This window comes from Anomaloglossus baeobatrachus, chromosome 1 (assembly GCF_048569485.1).
Source record: "Anomaloglossus baeobatrachus isolate aAnoBae1 chromosome 1, aAnoBae1.hap1, whole genome shotgun sequence".
Taxonomy (NCBI): domain Eukaryota; kingdom Metazoa; phylum Chordata; class Amphibia; order Anura; family Aromobatidae; genus Anomaloglossus; species Anomaloglossus baeobatrachus.
Window position 1 is genome coordinate 708,798,430 of NC_134353.1, and position 21,426 is coordinate 708,819,855.

At 43.3% G+C, this 21,426-nt stretch overlaps 1 protein-coding gene across 1 annotated transcript in view; it reads left to right on the forward strand.

Moving 5' to 3' along the window:
* Positions 1-21,426, forward strand: part of LOC142298757 (homeobox protein goosecoid-2-like) — a 28,809-nt gene that overhangs the window by 3,185 nt on the left and 4,198 nt on the right. Inside the window, exon 2 of the mRNA XM_075341788.1 lies at positions 8,765-9,015. Within this exon, the coding sequence (XP_075197903.1) occupies positions 8,765-9,015 (251 nt within the window). The remainder of the gene's footprint in view (positions 1-8,764; positions 9,016-21,426) is intronic.

Sequence of the window (21,426 nt, forward strand, 5' to 3'; positions counted from 1 at the left end):
ATCTATCTATCTATCCCTCTATCTATCTATCTATCTATCTATCTATCTATCCCTCTATCTATCCCTCTATCTATCCCTCTATCTATCTATCTATCCCTCCATCTATACCTCTATCTATCCCTCTATCTATCCCTCTATCAAATCAAATCAAATCAAATCAAATCAAATAAGCTTTATTGGCAGGACCAAATACAAATTAGTTTTGCCAAAGCAGGTGTACATTAGGGGCTGTCTATCTATCTATCTATCTATCTATCTATCCCTCTATCTATCTATCTATCTATCTATCTATCCCTCTATCTATCCCTCTATCTATCTATCCCTCTATCTATCCCTCTATCTATCTATATATCTATCTATCCCTCTATCTATCCCTCTATCTATCCCTCTATCTATCTATCTATCTATCCCTCTATCTATCTATCCATGTATCTATCTATCCATGTATCTATATATCCCTCTATCTATCTATCTATCTATCTATCTATCTATCCCTCTATCTATCTATCTATATATCCCTCTATCTATCTATCTATCTATCTATCCCTCTATCTATCTATCCCTCTATCTATCTATCTATCTATCTATCTATCTATCTATCCCTCTATCTATCCCTCTATCTATCTATCTATCCCTCTATCTATCCCTCTATCTATCCCTCTATCTATCTATCCCTCTATCTATCCCTCTATCTATCTATCCCTCTATCTATCTATCTATCTATCTATCCCTCTATCTATCCCTCTATCTATCTATCCATCCCTCTATCTATCCCTCTATCTATCCCTCTATCTATCTATCTATCCCTCTATCTATCTATCTATCTATCTATCTATCTATCTATCTATCTATCTATCTATCCCTCTATCTATCTATCTATCCCTCTATCTATCTATCTATCTATCTATCCCTCTATCTATCCCTCTATCTATCTATCTATCCCTCTATCTATCCCTCTATCTATCTATCTATCTATCTATCCCTCTATCTATCTATCTATCCCTCTATCTATCCCTCTATCTATCTATCTATCTATCCATTATCTATCTATCTATTTATATTTATTTAACCATTAACCTAGTTTTGGCTGTAAAAAGCCAACAAAACCTCACATGTAAAAGCCTATTGTCCTTCCAATTATCATCTAATCCTTTATATCTTTTCTTCACAATATTTCAGATAGCAGTATACAAACATTGTGAATTAGAAACATACTATTTCCAACTACAGTTCCATACTTTTATCAAAATACTGAATTATTGTTATTATTACATTGTAGTATAAATTTACAGTCCAAAAATTCCAGATTGGACTTTAACATTATGCAATAAGTAGATGCATTATGAGTAATTTCCTAAGCTATTGGGATCTGACTCCCTCCATGAAGGAAGAACTGAGACTATAAGCCTGTAAGACAGAAGTTAACCCTTTAGTGACGGAGCTAATTTTCACCTTAATGACCAGACCAAATTTTGCAATTCTGACCAGTGTCACTTCATGAGGTTATAACTCTGGAACACTTCAACGGATCCCGGTGATTCTGAGATTGTTTTTTCGTCACATATTGGACTTCATGTTAGTACCAAATTTAGGACAATATTTTTTGTGTTTATTTATGAAAAAAATTGAATATTGGCAAAAATTTTGAAAATTTAGCAATTTTCAACTTTTGAATTTTTATACCGTTAAACCAGAGATTTCTGTGACACAAAATAGTTAATAAATAACATTTCCCACATGTCTACTTTACATCAGCATAATTTTGGAAACAAAATTTTTTTTTGTTAGGAAGTTAGAGGGGTTCAAAGTTTATCAGCAATTTCTCATTTTTACATCAAAATTTACAAAACCAGTTTTTTAGGGACCACATCACATTTGAAGTGACTTCAATAGGCCTAGATGACAGAAAATACCCAAAAGTGACACCATTCTAAAAACTGCACCCCCCAAAGTACTCAAAACCACATTCAAGAAGTTTATTAACCCTTCAGGTGCTTCACATGAACAAAAGCAATGTGGAATGAAAAAAAGCAAAAATTAAATTTTACCTAAAAATGTTGCTCTAACCCAAATGTATTCACTTTTAGAAGAAATAACACAACAAAATGGACCCCAAAACTTGTTCCCCACTTTCTTATGAGCGCGCCGATACCCCACATGTGGTCAGAAACCTCTGTTTGGACAAATGGGAGGGCTCGGAACAGAAGGAGCAATATTTGAATTTTGGAAAGCAAATTTGGCTGAAATAGATTGCGGGCACCATGTTGCATTTACAGGTCCGCTAAGGTACCTAAACAGAAGAAATCCCTCACAAGTGACACCATTTTGTAAACTAGACCCCTCAAGGCTTCTATCTAGGGGTATAGTGAGCATTTTAGATCCACAGGTACTTCACAGATTTTGTTAACGTTACGTTGTCATATTGAAAATTTTAATAATTTTCTCAAAAATGTTGCTTTAGCATCAATTTTCTCACTTTTTCAAGAGGTAATTCCAAAAATTTGACCTCAAGGTTTGTTACCCACTTTTTTATGAGCGCGGTGGTACCTCACATGTCGTCTGAAACCTTTGTTTGGACAAATGGGAGGGCTTGGAACGAAAGGAGCAATATTTGAATTTTAGAAAGGAAATTTGCCTGAAAAAGATTGCGGGCACCATGTCGCATTTGGAGGTCCCCTAAGGTACCTAAACAGCAGAAACCCCGCACAAGTGACCCCATTTTGGAAACTAGGGCCCTCAAGGAATTTATCTAGATGTTTGGTGAGTACCCTGAACCCTCAGGTGCTTCACAGAATTTTATAACGTTGAGCCATGAAAAAAAAAAAATAAAATTTTACCACAAAATTGTTATTTCAACCAGGTAGCTTTTTTTTTTACAAGAGTAAAAGGAAAAAATTCAGCATAACATTTATTGTGCAATTTCTCCTGAGTTTGGCGATACATTATATGTGGTGGAAATCAACTGTTTGGGCGCATGGCAGGGCTCGGAAGGGAAGGAGTGCCATTTGACTGCAAAATTGGCTGGAATCAATAGCGGACGCCAGGTTGCATTTGGAGAGCCCCTGAGGTGCCTAAACAGTGGCGGTCCCCCACAAGTGACTTCATTCTGGAAACAAGACACCTCAAGGCTTTTATCTAGGTGTATAGTGAGCAGTTTGAATCCACGAGTACTTCACAGAATTTGATAAGCTTAGGTTGCCATATTGAAAATTTTCATTTTTTTCACAAAACTGTTGCTTTAGCATCAAATTTCTCACTTTTTCAAGAGACAACAACAAACCGTGGACCCCACAGGTTGTTATCCAATGTCTTATGAGCACAGGGATACCCCACATGTGGCCAAAAACCTCTGTTTGGATAAATGGGAGGGCTTGGAATGGAGGGAGCACCATTTGAATTCTGGAAAAGTTGAAATAAATTGCGGGCACCATGTCACATTTGCAGGGCCCCTTGGGTGCCTATACAGCAGAAACCCCCCACAAGTGACTCCATTTTGGAAACTGGATTTTATTCAGGAGTATAGTAAGCATTTTGAATCCACAGGTACTTCACAAAAATGTTGCTGTAGCAACAAATGTCTCACTTTTAGGCTATGTGGCCATGATCCAGCAACACGGCGTCTAGTACAGAGTGTCAACCTTCCTGCAGAGATGTGAGTGTTGTCCACGGGAGAACGCAGCTGCCCATGCCCACGATTTGGGTTCAGGCTGCTGTGGACTTTAGTTCTATGCTACCTGCAGAGCACACTCATCTCCGCAGCATAAATTGACACGCTGAGGCTCGGGAAGCTGCGCCACAGGTCGGTTTATGCTGCGGAGAAAAGAAGCACATTGGGCATGGGATTTCTAAAAATCCTTCCACTGTGCTTCTACTGCACAATGCAGCGCTATGGACGCAGGGAAAACAATCTGCGCCCAAAACGCTGCAAACCCTGATTGTGGGCACACAGCCTAAAATGCTACAATGGATGAATGGATAGATGTCAAACATATATAACGTCCCACCCCCTGCATATTCTAAGCTGGCGCCCTTTAGTGCCTTTCATGTGGCACTAAAGGGTGCCTAGCCTTGTATTTAGCCCCCCAAAAAATTAATAATTAAAATAAACGACGTGGGGTCCCCCCTATTTTTGATAGCCAGCTAGGGTAAAGCAGACAGCTGTAGCCTGCAAACCACAGCTGACAGCTTCACCTTGTCTGGTGATCAATTTGGAGGGCTCCCCAGGCGTTTTTTTAAAAAAAAAAAAACGTGGGGTCCCCCCCAAATTAGATCACCAGCCAAGGTGAAGCGGACAGCTGGGGTCTGGTATTCTCAGGGTGGGAAGAGCCATGGTTATTGGACTCTTCCCAGCCTAAAAATAGCAGGCCGCAGCCGCCCCAGAAGTGGCGCATCCATTAGATGCGCCAATCCTGGCGCTTCGCCCCAGCTCATCCCGCGCCCTGGTGCGGTGGCAGACGGGGTAATATATGGGGTTGATACCAGCTGTAATGTCACCTGGCATCAAGCCCTGGGGTTAGTGATGTCACGGCATCTGAACAGATACCCGACATCACTAACCCAGTCAGTAATAGAAAAAAAAAAGACAAAAAAAAAATTTATTTGAAAAAACACTCCCCGAAACATTCCTCTTTTACCAATTTATTGAAAATAAAGAAATTCTGGTCGCTGTAATCCATTTTGGAGGTCCCACGCCGACTCTGGATCTTCTAGAATATGGGGGGCACGTTCAGGGAACGTATCCCCCATTTTCTGGAAGAGCAAGCTCTCCATGAGCAGTGTGGGTGCAGTAATCTGAGAATACTGCACTCACACTGCCCCGGTCCAACCTAGGGCAGAGTGACCTGCAGTAACCTCATTCCAGAATATGAGGGGCACGCTCACAGAACGTACCCCCCATTTTCTGGAACAGCAGTCTCTCCATGTGAGGAGTGTGACTGCAGATTACCGCACTCACCCTCCCCCGGTCCACAGTGGAGTAGCTTGTGCAGTTGCGACGTCAGCAGGATCCCTGCTTGCAGGGATCCAGCTGACAGCCGCTGTCTGCGCATGCGCCGCCAGCATTGAAGAAGGAGGCGGCGATCGCGGGCCCGGAGCACCAGCAGCCAGGTAACGTATAACAGGGGGCTGGGGGGGGTGACGGGGGGTGACCTAGTGGGACCTGGGGACACCTTTCTGCCGCATGTGACGTGTCACATGCGGCAGAAAGAGCAGAATGAAGGCGGCCGCGCGCTGTGCGCCGCCATCTTCCACGCTCCGGAGGGGGGAGGGGGGTGGTGGCTCTGGAGAACCGGAGGGGGCTCCGGTGACCAGAGGGCTCCGGTGGACCTGAGGAGGGGTCAGGGGGAGGACATTTCCCTCCGATCTGAAATGTTTGATCATTTCAGATCGGAGGGAAATGACTGCAGAGCCGGCGCCGGCGGCAGTTTTCTGTGCGCTTCGGCGCCATTTTGGATGTCCGGTGGGGGTAGGGGTGGGGGTGGGGGGACTCTCCGGTACCGGGGGCTTTGGGGGCACTAGGGGGTTAGATTTCTTTCTCATCTGACATGTTTGATCATGTCAGATGAAAAAGAAATCAGTTTTACCGGCCATTTCTTTTTTTTCATGTGTTCGTCGGTATACAGTGTATACCGCCGATCACATGATCGGGGTCCAAAAAAAACACCCCGATTCATAATCTGGGGGGTCTCAGCTACCCCCGGTAGCTGAAACCCCCGAGATTTTCGGTCGCTGGGGGGCGCTACAGGGTTTTTTCGGGCCGCCGCTTTAAAGCGGCGGAACAGAATAAGTACCCTGTTTTGCCGCCGCTTTAAGTCGTACGGCCGTCGTTATGAGGTTAAGCAAATGCTAAAGATAAACATGAGTGCGGAGGTTAAGAGGACAATGAGACCGTTCGAGTGAGAACATAAGGCCAAAGGAGAAAAAAACGAACACAAAGGTCTCAACAAATATTACTTTTATTAGGTACATGCAAAACATAAAAGTTGTCTGGAAAATGGGGCGTCACAGAAGAATATATACAGCCTGAATTAACCACTTTAGAAGATGAATAGTCAGGTACTGTTTATGTATAAAGTAAGAGCAACAGTGCTATGATAAACATAAAACTAGCCCAATCACCGACAGACTATATAGCCCAACTGACGTTAAGGAAACACTAACTATATTCGAGAAATACAAGCTCACTAATAATTCCAGGCTTGAAGCTCTAGTCTTTGATACCTCCTGATCTAAAACTCACTAGAATTATATGTTTTGATCTCGCAAATTTGCTGGACTGTCTACGGAATCCATGTCAGGAAGTTGTTAATTTTATTTGTTGTTTAGTTATGATTTGCAAAAAGTTAATTAATAAGCAATTGATTTGACCAACAAAATATACTGCTTGATGTATCAAAACTAACAAACTGGAGGGTCAAAATATGTGCATTTTCTTAACCTTGTTATTACTATCTATATGTCCTTAAATTTTGTAACGCATGATTTCAAGACTTGTTAACTACAAAACCTAATAAAAATCATTTGAACAAGATAAACATAAAACACGACTGACCAATCAAAAAAGGTATATAAGTTGGTAGTAATAACTATAAAGTGTCAAGTGCAGTGAAGTAGTTAGAGAATATACATGATGATATGTTCATAAGAATATGTATGAGGTAGATAGAGGGAGGAGGGGGAGAGTTCCCCAGAAGCACATAGATCAATTGCAGCCAGGTAAGGATACTATGAGAGAATGAGTATCCACAATCAAGGTCATGTAAACAAATAAGTAGCAGTCACATCCTTGGCCATGAAATCCGGGCTAACAAAACCCATAAGCTAATAGTATATATACAGTACAGACCAAATGTTTGGACACACCTTCTCATTCAAAGAGTTTTCTTTAATTTCATGACTCTGAAAATTGTGGATTCACATTGAAGGCATCAAAACTATGAATTAACACATGTGGAATGAAATACTTAACAAAAAATAGTGAAACAACGGAAAATATGTCTTATATTCTACGTTCTTCAAAGTAGCCACCTTTTGCTTTGATTACTGCTTTGCACACTCTTAGCATTTTCTTGATGAGCTTCAAGAGGTAGTCACCGGAAATGGTTTTCACTTCACAGATGTGCCCTGTCAGGTTTAATAGGTGGGATTTCTTGCCTTATAAATGGGGTTGGGACCATCAGTTGTGTTTTGCAGAAGTCTGGTGAATACAGAATTTGTATTATGGCAAGAAAAAAGCAGCTAAGTAAAGAAAAACGAGTGGCCATCATTACTTTAAGAAATTAAGGTCAGTCAATCCGAAAAATTGGGAAAACTTTGAAAGTGTCCCCAAGTGCAGTGGCAAAAACCATTAAACTCTACAAATAAACTGGCTCATATGAGGACCGCCCCAGGAAAGGAAGACCAAGAGTTACCTCTGCTGCGGAGGATAAGTTTATCCGCATCACAAGCCTCTGAAATTGCAGGTTAACAGCAGCTCAGATTAGAGACCAGGTCAATGCCACATAGAGTTCTAGCAGCAGACACATCTCTAGAACAACTGTTAAGAGGAGACTTTGTGCAGCAGACCTTCATGGTAAAATAGATGCTAGGAAACCACCGCTAAGAACAGGCAACAAGCAGAAGAGACTTGTCCAGGCTAAAGAACACAAGAAATGGACATTAGACCAGTGGAAATATGTGTTTTGGTCTGATGAGTCCAAATTTGAGATCTTTGTATCCAACCACCGTGTCTTTGTGCGATGCAGAAAAGGTGAACGGATGGACTCTACATGCCTGGTTCCCACCATGATGCATGGAGGAGGAGGTGTGATGGTGTGGGGGTGCTTTGCTGGTGACACTGTTGCTGATTTATTCAAAATTGAAGGAATACTGAACCAGCATGGCTACCACAGCATCTTGCAGCGGCATGCTATTCCATCCAGTTTGCGTTTAGTTGGACCATCATTTATTTTTCAACAGGACAATGACCCCAAACACACCTCCAGGCTGTGTAAGGGCTATTTGACTAAGAAGGAGAGTGATGGGGTGTTATGCCAGATGACCTGGCCTCCACAGTCACCAGACCTGAACCCAATCGAGATGGTTTGGGGTGAGCTGGACCGCAGAGTGAAAGCAAAAGGACCAACAAGTGCTAAGCATCTCTGGGAACCCCTTCAAGACTGTGGGAAGACCACTTCCGGTGACTACCTCTTGAAGCTCATCAAGAGAATGTCAAGAGTGTGCAAAGTAGTAATCAAAGCAAAAGGTGGCTACTTTGAAGAACCTAGAATATAAGACATATTTTCAGTTGTTTCACACTTTTTTGTTAAGTATTTCATTCCACATGTGTTAATTCATAGTTTTGATGCCTTCAATGTGAATCTACAATTTTTAGAGTCATGAAAATAAAGAAAACTCTTTGAATGAGGTGTCCAAACTTTTGGTCTGTACTGTATATATATATACATACATATTATATACATACCATTAGCTTATTGGTTCTGTTAGCCTTGATTTCATGGCCAAGGATGTGACTGCTACTTATATGCTCACATGACCTTGATTGTGGATACTCATTCTCTCATAGTATGCTTACCTGGCTGCCAGGTTTTTCTTTCTATTTGAAATGAATGCTTAAAATGGAAACTATTTCAATAATTTTATCATATTGAAGGATCACATCAGCCCTGTAATTGAAAATCTATTTTGCTTTTTATGTATTATTTACATGTAAGTTAAAACTTTTGACAACTGTTTTTTTTTTTCTCAAAATACAAATATAACACAGACTCTCAGTTACACTGGCCTGTACAGATGGTTCATACAGTCCCTGAAGATAGAGGAAAACCTATTCAAAATGGAGTTCAAGCAATCAATCGTCTACCAGTCATTCAGCGCAGAACTCGTCGTCACCGCACAATATTCACAGAAGAACAGTTACAGGCTCTGGAAGAAACTTTCCACCAAAACCAGTATCCAGATGTAATTGCTCGAGAACAGCTAGCTGGCCGAATCCATCTCAGAGAGGAGAGAGTGGAGGTAATGTAGACTGTAGAGAAAAAAAACAACAATACTCTACCAGATAGGAAAAGTATGTATGGTGAAAACCTGGCAATGGATAAAATGGGCAGGTAATACCGTTTATAAGGTTTATGAAAGGCATAGAAAATATGCTACCATTAACATAAACTTGAATGTAAATCTGAGATCTCCAAAAAGATTGCATTCACACACAAGTATTAGAGGGGTAAAGGAAAGTGATAGAATTCCCAATTAAAAAATTAAAGAGCCCACCATACAGTAACCCATCAGGAAGAGAGTTTGCAAACTTAAGTGATTAACTCAGCAGCAAAGCAAAGAGCAAAATAATAAACCTTAATACTTACCGTTGTTCTGGTCATGTTGGCGCGATATCTCTCAGACGTCACATGACTTTATGTCACATGGCCACTGATTGGCTGCAGCGTTCACAATTGTGGAGTTCTGCTTTGATGGAAAAGTGAAAGCTGCAGCGGTTACTGATTGGCTGTAGCAGTCATGTGACATAATGATATGAGCATAGGAGGAAGAGCACCGACATTGCAGGATTGGTGCCAGACTGGCAGGTATTATATTTTTTATTCACTGCTGAAAAGCAATTAGGCCCCTTATACAGTTAGTAGAGGGGGAGGGGAAGCATTTGTGATTTTAAGGAGGTCTAAGTATGCACATGATATTTTCAGCAATGAAGTTATTCAACTTTATACATTTTTGGTCTATTTGGTCACTTTTACCATTAGTGTGGCATTTGGTTGTTTTTTCCATATGAAAAGACCACTTTACCAAAATCGAAGCTTCTACTTATTAAACAGTAAAAACCACTTGGATGACACACTGATGCGTAATGTCTTGTTTTGGTTTTTTTTATTCAGTCAATTAAATGGGGGAATGTGACTCAGATTACAAAAGGCCATTTTCTAATGTTTTCTTTTGCTGACACAGTCTCCAAAAAAATCTCCGGCATGTGAATAACCCCGTAGACAATAATGGATATGTATTTTATCAGTGAAAAACACAGACACAACATGTGAAAATAGCACATCTGAATGGCTGGAGTAACACCACAATGACTGGCTGCAAAACATGTCACACAGACAAAAGTTGCAATATCACAATACTGGGTTTGGATGTAATAACAGCTAATGTGGTTGTGTTGCAACCCTCAGATCTCCACCACCCAAAGCTGTGAGTGAATTCACTGCTATGCTGCCGAAAGGCTGCTTTACACGCAGCGACATCGCTAGTGATGTCGCTCGTGAAAGCACCCGCCCACGTCGTTTGTGCGTCACGGGCAAATATCGTTAGGCCCCATCACACGGACTTACCTTCCTAACGACATCACTGTGCGAACCTGTTTTCTAAGGGGGCGGTTTGTGCGGTGTCACAGCGACGTCACACGGCAGGCGTCCAATAGAAGCGGAGAGGCGGAGAGCAGCCGCATGAAAGACACGCCCACCTCCTTGCCAGAGGACGCAGGTACGGTGTTCGTCATTCCTGGGGTGTCACACATAGCGAAGTGTGCTGCCTTAGGAACGACAAACAACCTGCATCCAGAACAAGCAACGATATTTTGAAAATGAACGACGTGTCAACGATCAACGATTAGGTGAGTAATTTTGATCGTTAGCAGTCGCTCATACGTTTCACACGCAACGACGATGCTAACGAGGCCAGATGTGCGTCACGAATTCCGTGAACCCAACGACATCTCGTTAGCGATATCGTTGTGTGTGAATGGGCCTTTATTGTTGTCTGAAAAGTGTTCTGCCATGCTGGACACATAAATCATCAGGATCCACTGCTGGCAGCTCCCTTTGCAATTGCCGTCCAATGATGTCCAAGATATGCTTGAAGGGAGAAAAATCTCGAGACTCTGCAGGCCTTGGTAGCATGTTTAGGCTATGCGGGCTGCTCATGGTAACATGAGAAACATGTGGTCTGGCATTTTTGTGTTGAAAACAACTCCGTCATCGGACACTTTGGAAAAATGGCCGTAATGCTGGTTCTATGATTGATCCATTCTGTAATGCAAGTGAAATTGGATGTCACATACCACGTCTGAGGCGTCTAACAAACCATCAGTTTTGGTTTGCATGACAACTGATATTCAGGTATTGGTGTTTCATTGACCTCACGTCCTGCTCTTAAAGGCTATCATGCTGCAAAGCAAGACAGCAATGGAGGCTGCATTGGAACCTATCCTCTTCAGAGATGAGTGTTGCTTTTGTCTTGAATTCAATGATAGCTGGAAATTGGTCTGGATATCACCTGGGCAATTCCATCAAGAGCCTTTCACGAGGGAAGGTCAAACCACCATTTATCCTAGCATTATGGTGTGGGTTAGCAAAATGTATGTTAGCCAGACCATTCTAGTCTTCATTCCAGGTACACAAACAGCTCAGCGTTACATTGATTAGATTGTGCAATGAGTGGTACAGTTATTTGTCTAAAGTGTACCAGGAGCCGTTTTTCAATATGACAATTGTGAGAAGCCTGTAAGATGTAATCATACTACCATTTCCTTCAGCATCTTTGGACTTCTCACCCATCAAGCAAATCTAGGATGTTTTTGGTCAGCAATTACAAAGGGAGCTGCCAGCAGTGAATCTTGATGAATTACATGTCCAACGGCATTCAGTGTGTTAGAACATTCCTCAAACAACCATTAAGTTCACTGATACAATGCCGAGGTGTGTAAGTGCATGTATTTTTTTCTGTAGTACTTATATTGGATCCTGAAAAAAATCAACATATTTTGAAAATTGTTTCCATTTTGTCATTATTTGCATATTATTAACATATCTATCTATCTATCTATCTATCTATCTATCCATCTATCTATCGTGTGATTTCCATAATTCCATGACTTCTCCTTCTCGGTGTTGAAATTGAGGGGTTTAATTCTATTGACAACAACACGTACATTAGGTACTACAAGAACCACAACTAAATTTTAAAGAAAACCTGTCATCAGGGCTATGAAAAGTAAATGAAAGGTATACTAATTTAATAAATAGATTCTGCAGCGAAATACATAACCTGGCTTTTTCAAATGATCATTAGAAGTTTTGGTCTCTGTGCATTCAGGCAGGACTGTGGGTAGGGTCTTTGGCTCTTCCATGGCCCCTCTGCTGCCTCTGGTGTCTTTATCCACTTCCTTACTTAAATTTCGCACTGGTGTCATCCTTGTGCAGATTGATCTCCTGGCAATCTTCTGTAAAATAGCGGCGGTGCCATTGCAAGTGCAGATTTAGAACTCAGCTCAATGAGCTGAGATCTCAATCTACACCACTTTACTGAAAATTGCCAAGAGTTCATTTTGTGTATGTGCTGCTACCGACACTATTTTACTGAAGACCACCACAAGATCAATCTGGGCAAGAGCCGAACACATAAGTAGACCAAAGAACAAAATCCCTTAAAATTACAATTTTATTAATGCAGTTAAAACAAACCCCAAACAAACAAAACACATATCTAGGACACACAATCCCAAATTCGCCAATATGCAAAAAGACCTTTCTGTATAATTGACAGGTCAAAGTGGCGAAAAAGGGGGAGGACTCAAATGTCCCTATTGAACAAACGGTTAGTACTGCTCATTGAACTATCAAGTATTGTGTATGAGTACCAAAGCCAATACTGAAAGTGCAACCAGGGTATGGCCAATAGATCCCTATAGTGGCCCTACCTCACCGCGGAGGTTGGCACCCTAGACCTAAACGCTGTTGCGCCCCCGCTCTACGAAGACTCACCCTACTTTCCCTTCGCTGGTCTAATGTGCAGCTGATCTGGGAAAGGGGGAGGTGAGGGAGGTTGCACTTATGGGAGACACTCAAAAAAGGATCTCACACACACATACCAATGAAACAGTAGAGGTTCAATAATTTATAATGTTTAAGACGGACCATATCAACAGAGTTGTTACTCTCCAAAAAACAGGCACATAATTAGTCATTAAGTGCTCAATAGTTCCACTTATATATATCTGCAAATGCCCAAAGGAAATCTTATTAAACAGATAAGTACAAAGAAGTGCATAAATGCCTTATCTATGTCTATTGAAGTACGTGAAAATATTTTATGAACACCTTCTGTGTACAGAAAGAATGGAGACAATGGTAATTTTTCCTGGCGTTAAACTAGAGCAAACGTTACTCTAAAGGTGGTGTCACACACAGCGACAACGACGTCGCTGCTACGTCACCATTTTCTGTGACGTTGCAGCGACGTCCCATCGCTATCGCTGTGTGTGACATCCAGCAACGAGCTGGCCCCTGCTGTGAGGTCGCCGCTCGTTGCTGAATGTCCTGCTTCATTTTTTGGTCGTCGCTCTCCCGCTGTGACGCACAGATCGCTGTGTGTGACAGCGAGAGAGCGACGAAATGAAGCGAGCAGGGAGCAGGAGCCGGCATCTGGCAGCTGCGGTAAGCTGTAACCAAGGTAAACATCGGGTAACCAAGGTGGTTACCCGATATTTACCTTCGTTACCAGCCTCTGCCGCTCTCACGCTGCCAGCGCCGGCTCCGGCTCTCTGCACATGTAGCTGCAGTACACATCGTGTAATTAACCCGATGTGTACTGTAGCTAGGAGAGCAAGGAGCCAGCGCTAAGCAGTGTGCGCGGCTCCCTGCTCTCTGCACATGTAGCTGCAGTACACATCGTGTAATTAACCCGGTGTGTACTGTAGCTAGGAGAGCAGGGAGCCAGCGCTCAGTGTGCACGGCTCCCTGCTCTCTGCACATGATGCAGAACAGCGACGCATGTCGTTATGATCGCTGCTTCGGCTGCTGTGTTTAACAGCTAAGCAGCGATCATAACAGCGACTTACAAGGTCGCTGCTACGTCACAGAAAATGGTGACATAACAGCGACGTCGTTGTCGCTGTCGTTTAGTGTGACCCCAGCTTAAGAAAAGTCTCCTGGAGACTCGATGGTCCCATAACAGTCCTCCCTAAAAATATATTGGGAGACGTCAAACAGTATACATTATTAATCAGAAGGTACGCACTTCACAGAAGGCAGGACAAATCATACACTTTCACAGAAGGCAGAATAAACTTCACAGAAGATGGTGCATACAGTGGAATATAATTTGGTTAATAAGGGCCAGGTAACCATAATAGAAATCTCAAAATGTAAACATAGTACTTAGCTTATTCTAGAAGTCCTATGAATGATGTAAATACACCAGGGTCCAGATTGACACCTCAGAACATTGCCCAACGCGTTTCCCCCCGATCGAAAGTCACATCGGGGTTCATCAGGGGCTCCCTATTAGGGTGAGAACGGCTCCAGCGTGAAACTTAGACATGACGAGGATAAGGACATTAGAGGCAGTGTAGGGCCATGGTAAAGACCCTACCCATAGTCTTGCCATACAGCGCCACCCCAATGCACAGAGACCAAAGCGCTTGGATTTTTTCACCAAATGTATGTATTAAATCAGTATACCAGCACCTTTATGACCATACCTTTAGTTTACTACGCATAACCTTGATGACCGGTTCTCAAAGATGTACTGAGCTATAAATCCGCTGCTTCCTGCCACAGAGTAATGGGTTTGTTTGATAAAATGCTGGATGCTTGAAGCAAACACGTAGCTTAGGCTCACCTCACATCAGCGGTAGTTTGCAGCAAAACCATATACGTTACAAATGTGTTTCACTTCAATTCATTTCTATTGGAATAGTGGCAAGATGCGGTCACATGCGGTTGTCTATGACGCACACAACCGCATGTGACCGCATCTTGCCACGATTCCATTGGAAATTAATTGAACTGAAACGCATTTGTAATGGATCCGGTTTTGCGGCAAAATACCGCTGATGTGAGCGTTGCCTTAGTAATGCATCAAGCTGTTTACACTAGAATGTTTATGCGAAACAACTTGAAATGTTGCAAAAATTTTAAGTTGCTCTGAAATTTTATGACTTTTGGGGTTTTTCTTCCAGCGCTGTAGTATTCAATGCACACTCAATTCATGATGCTGTATAACACCCAATAAGCACACCCAAGGCTTATGAGGCTTCTCTTCAGCAACGGTTTGAAAAAGATTCTGTGTCTTGAATCGAAACATCAGAAGTCACCAACAAGAAGCTCTGAATATCATTCCAATTTTGTGTGCGCCACCGAAATAAATTCTACACTATTACATGACTTCAATGTGCAGTGAATATTTCTACAGTATCTTGGGAACCCACTCCGGCTCGACTAGCATCTCATCTAATTTAGTGTGTGCACTCTGAATTTCGCTGTACCTTTCCACCAGTGCTGGCCAGCTCTGCCATTTTTTATTTACACAATTCAGAATTATTTACGACAGAAATGTAGTCTAGCCTCTGCTTTGCACAAAAGTTGAAATATGTGCCAAATTCACTGAACAGGTGTACAACTCTTATAAGGAATTTGGGGCAGCGGTCACTTCATTAAAACTGTCATACAAAATTACATTTTTAATGAATCTGGGCCTATTCGGTTGTGGGATGTGTATAAATCTGAATGTAGTAAGCTTATCATAGTAACAGGGATAAGGTAGATTTATTATATTCATGTTCCAGTTTTGAAACTGGTAAGTGTGGACATCATGCAATCATGGCCAAAAACTGTTGGCATACTCGATTTTGTTCCAGATTGATTTGATGTCTCTTGGTTCTCCACGGTCCTGAGGAAGGGAGCAGAGCTCCTGAAACGTGTAGACCTATGCCAATAAAGATACATTAATCTTACGGTTCCAAAAGTGATCCTTGGCGCGGTATTATCACCCTTCTCCATTTCTCTCTGTTATCTGCCATCGGGTGGCTGCAGCCGGGATCAATACTATACAGGCGATTAAAGGGGTTGTGACTTGCACAACTTTATCTGGTGAGTATTCACTCCCCCCTCCTCACCCCACATTATTGGGGTAATACCCTATCTGCGCTTCCTCTCCACAGCTTTATACATTTAAAGAGATTTGTAAAAAATATTCGTCTACCCTGCTGAGAACAAATACGTCTGAGTCTCAAAAAGAACTACAGGACTTTCAACAGCTTAATGCTGAACGAGACCGCACAGTGCGCGACATTGTGAGCGAGACTGAAGCAAAAATTGCGCAAATGTCAGGAGCGGCATCTTACAAATCCAGGTCCATTAAGAGCTCAAGGCACTCACTCAAATCAGGCTCATCAAGGTACTCAACCCTCAGCGATCAGCTCATAAAGGCGCGCGCTGAAGCAGAAACAACAAAAGTACACGCTATCTTCGCCCAGAGAGAAGCAGAGATTAAAGCAGAATCTGCACGCAAGGAAGCAGAGATGAAAGCAGAATCTGCACGCAAGGAAGCAGAGATGAAAGCAGAATCTGCATGCAAGGAAGCAGAGATGAAAGCAGAATCTGCACGCAAGGAAGCAGAGATGAAAGCAGAATCTGCACGCAAGGAAGCAGAAATTGAAGCCCTTCAGAAGGAATGTGAATATGTGGCGGCCATGGCAAGGCTAAAAGTGTTTGAGCAAGCTCTGGGTGGGAGCCAAGAAGGCAGCGCCAGTTTGTGTGATCTCGACACAGAATACTCACTTAAGCGTACAAGAGATTATGTGCTGAGCCAAACTGACGAACTGCCAACGACCATCAACATTCCCGTCAGTGCTAACACTTCTCCAGAGCCTCAAGACACTGATCCACCTACAGCTTCCAGCCTTCAGTCCAATGCACCTCAGACTTTCAAGCCTGAACCAGCTTCATATTCCAATGCACAGCCACACCCTGCGCATCAGCAACCTCCGTATGCCCATGTCTGCATGCAACCTAACATGCCGGCAAGGCGCTACACTCCCAACAACTATGTAGTTCTAGCCCCGTATACAACAGAGATTGTACACACCAAACCGATCACTGGTCTAAACGCCTACGCCACTCCATACTTTCCCATGTTCCCGAACCAAGAAGCTACGAATCACGCAACCAGCACCACACAGTCAGCAAATGTGCCCCCAACGTCGGAAAGATCAGACATGTCCGACTTTGCGAGGTACATGATCCGCCGAGAACTCACCAACACTGGTCTCACAAAGTTTGACGACCAGCCCGAAAACTACAGAGGGTGGAAGTGTGCCTTCAAAACCGCAACGCGTGACCTCGGCATTACAGCTGCTGAAGAGCTGGACTTGCTAATCAGGTGGCTAGGGACACGGTCTACTGAGAGAATCAAGAGACTCAGATCCGTCTACATCAGCGACCCAACAACTGGTCTCGCAACCGCATGGGACAGACTAGAGAAAGGCTTCGGCAGTCCTGAAGCAATTGAAGATGCATTGCTGAAACAACTATACGACCTTCCCAAAATATCTGGCAAGGATGCGTCAAAGTACCAGGAACTCAGCGACCTGCTGTCCGAGCTCCAGCTGGCCAAAACAGACACACACATACCTGGCCTCAGCTACCTGGACACCGCTCGTGGGGTGAAACCCATAGTCGCCAAGTTAGCTTACAACGTGCAGGAAAGGTGGACCACGGTAGGAACAAACTATAAAAAAGAGCACCAAGTGTCCTTCCCTCCATTCTCCTACTTCTGCGAGTTCATCAACGGCATCGCGGAACGTAAGGCATACCCCAGCTTCACCTGTGGAGAACACACCGACTCCACTTCACCAGCTCCCAGATATGAGAGCCCTCATCAAAATGACAGAAGACGTAGGGACCCAGTATCAGTCAAGAAGACCGACGTTCTACCACCTACACCAACGTCAGCACCAGACAAGGGCAATGAAGGCGAGAAGGCAGAAAATCCGAACCGCCAATGTCCTATTCACAAACTGCCACACCCCCTGAAGAAGTGCATTGGCTTCAGGAAGAAACCCCTTCAAGAACGAAAGGAACTCTTGAAAAGGTTTGGGGTATGTTTCAGGTGTTGTGCCTCTACAGAACACCTTACCAAGGACTGTAAGGTTACAATTAAGAGAAAAAGGAGCCAGCACGATCTGAAATTGGCATGCATCATATAAAAAGTGAAAATTCACAGATTTATTCCAACTGTACTATAATAAAAAAATGAGATTTTTAGCAAATAATTGATAAATTCTTTGAGCCACCCCTGCCAACGTCACGGCAAATCTCAATAGGGGGGTCCTAACCTATATTACGTATTTCATGTGCCATGCGGCCTCCTAGATAAAGTTAAAAGCAGAACCATAATGGAGCACACATACCTGTAACCTGTATATAGCCGCTTCCATGTTGCAAAAAAGGCAATTGTGGATAGAGACCAGCCCAGGTCCCAGCATGTGGAGCAAGCTCTACACATACCAGGACTATATCAGAACTGACCCTCCCAGTGCCAGACAGCAACCATTGATAAAGGCGGACCAGATCGAAGAATGGTGCTTAATTAGCATTGCCTGTGGAAAGGGGTGAGGTAACTGAATCTGAACAGCTACCAACAGGAGGAATACATTGCAAACCAAAATCAGGCGTGCATGGTATGGTGATGGTCAGTCACCAGAAATTGTAGCATAACTACAGTCATAACAGAGAAAAAGGAGCCAGCACGATCTGAAATTGGCATGCATCATATAAAAAGTGAAAATTCACAAGGTTACAATTAAGTGCATGGAGTGTGACAGCACAGATCACGTACAAGCGCTGCACCCATCTCAGCCTGATCCTGCACCTACACCGTCTCCTACCACAAGTCATGGCGGGGAGAGTACAGGCCAAGCTGCAAACCACCTCACAGTATCCTCCTCGTGCACCGCAGTCTGCGGAGAAGATCTCTGGGACAAGTCTTGTGCGAAAATATGCCTAGTAAGGGTATATCCCAAAGGTCACCCAGAAAGGGCCGTGAAGGTGTACAGCATCCTGGACGACCAGAGTAACAGGTCACTTGCCAGGTCTGAACTCTTCAACTTGTTCGGCTTAAAAGGAAATGCCTACCCTTATACACTAGGTACTTGCAGCGGCATTTCAGAAGCTTGCGGAAGAAGAGCCAGTGGTCTCGTGGTAACATCTCTTGAAAATACCCTAGAGATACCTCTACCGACACTCGTCGAGTGCAACCAGATACCGGCTAACCGGGAAGAGATTCCAACACCAGAGGCAGCTCTTCACCACCCTCACCTGAGAACTATCGCCAGCAAGATCCCACCTCTTGATCATAGTGCAAAAATCCTGATTCTGATTGGAAGGGACATCCTCCGGCTACACAAAGTACACCAACACATCAACGGGCCACACGATGCGCCATTCGCTCAGCGCTACGACTTAGGCTGGGTGATCATAGGAAACGTCTGCGTAGGCAAAATGAAGAGTCCCGACGCGATCTCCTCCTACAAGACGCACATCCTCCCAAACGGTCGCGGCACTCACTTTCAACCATGTCCGCATCACTACGGGGTGAAAGAGAGGCTGAGTGACACCAGGTGGCGACAGCAGCCTCCCGACTGCGCGGACGCATATCATCTCTGGGATGACGACTTCGGGTCAACAGCGTTCGAGTCTACAAACGAAGACAACAAATTGGCTCCGATGAGAGAAGACAAAGAATTCATAAAGATTATGGATAAAGAGTTCTCTCAAAATGACTCTAACAGTTGGGTAGCCCCATTACCCTTTCGGTCTCCAAGGCCAAGGTTGCCAAACAACTCCCAGCACGCAACCGCAAGGTCCTCCTCTCTAAAACGCACTTTGGAAAGACAACCAGAGATGGAGAAATGCTTTGTCGAGATTACGCAAAATATCCTCAACAGAGATCATGCTGAACAGTGGCACCACATTCCCACCGAACAAAACCCATCCGACCGAGGAACGAGACTCACTGCTGCATCCAAACTCGGCGACAACATATGGCTGACACCTCCAAGTATCTTATACGAGGAGACCTGCGATAACTACGCCGGCAACATGTACGAGCTGGTGGAACCAGAATCCGACAAGGAAATTAGACCGGTCGTCTCCGCTCGCTACACTTCAGTGATATCAGAACAGAAGTTGAGACCTCATCGCTTCGAGCGCTTCTCAAGTTGGTCATCTGAGGTACGAATCGTAACTTGTCTTATTCACATTGCTCACTGTTTCACCGACTACAAGTCTTCAACGTGCCACGGCTGGCACATGTGTGTGATTCGTCCAGTCACCGAACTTGTGCTACTTTTACCAAAGGAGGACGTTACATGAACTAACTTTGTCATTGGACACTGCCACGGCGGGGAGCGTACCTTTCCTTTCCCCTGCTGTACGGAGACACAACTGTCCGTTTCCAATTGAACCTTGAACTTTTTCCTTTGGATTAAAACCTTACCGTTGGATTATTGGGTTGGAGGAAGAGTTGGCATGTTTGCGGCTTCCCCAATCTGAAGATGGGTTTGTTGAACTTGGATTTATTTTTTACATTTTTCTACTTTTACATTTTTACGCAAGGACAATGCTTCATCAACCAAGCATGGACTTGAATTCAGTGCATTACTGTTGCATTTTTTGTGTTTGTCTCTTTTCTCGTTATAGGTTTCGTGACATCGAGGGACAGGATCGACTCCTTATGTCGTAGAAGGACTTGTGAAATCATATGATTTCAGACGGGGAGTGTTGTGTCCCATGAATGGGAACAATCTGTTGTATATAATTCTTGCATTGCATATTTTTCCTCCTATCAGGAAATTCCTTATTGTTACTAGGTAGATTAGATTCTATGAAGTTTGTCCCTATGTACCTCCCTTAGTTGGTTTCTGTATAGAAAGCTCCTCCCTTCTCCTTCAGTTTAGTCTAGAGGAACCATTACTGAAGAGACATGTCTGCAACCCTGTACAGATTATTCCTTTTCACCTGCCTTTACTTTGTACTTAATACAAGATTCTAGAAGAAAACTACAGCGTTTCTCCTTGTCTTCCTACAAGTCATCGTTGGGCTGAGTTAACACTATCTGTGGAAGCCGGTAGAGTGAGTAAAATCATACAGTTATCTAAGGGGCTGATAATTAGAGCGGTTGAATTCATTGCTACCAGGAAGAGACAGAATAGCAACCAAATATTAGGTTGAGGGTAGCAACAATTTTGACCAGCCAATATTTGGAGTTTTGTGTGAAATTATGTCCAATTTGCCTTTTTTCTCAGTTCTTTTTGTGTTGTTCCAATACCTAGAAAGGAAATATACATGTGTAAAACAAAATATGTAATTGCAATAATTTTCTGGGAGAAACACTTCATTTTCTGGACCAATTTCAGGGGTGCCAACACTTTTGGCCATGACTGTACATATTAGATATGATATCAAACATACTAGGGCAGTGATGGCGAACCTATGGCACGCGTGCCAAACAGGGCACGCAGAGCCCTTTGTGCTGGCACGTGCGCTGTCGCCACACTGAGACACTTTGTACTGTCGGTGTGGTCGCGCCGACAGTACAAAGTGGTGTTTAGCAGAGGAGACATTTCTCCTCCCTCTC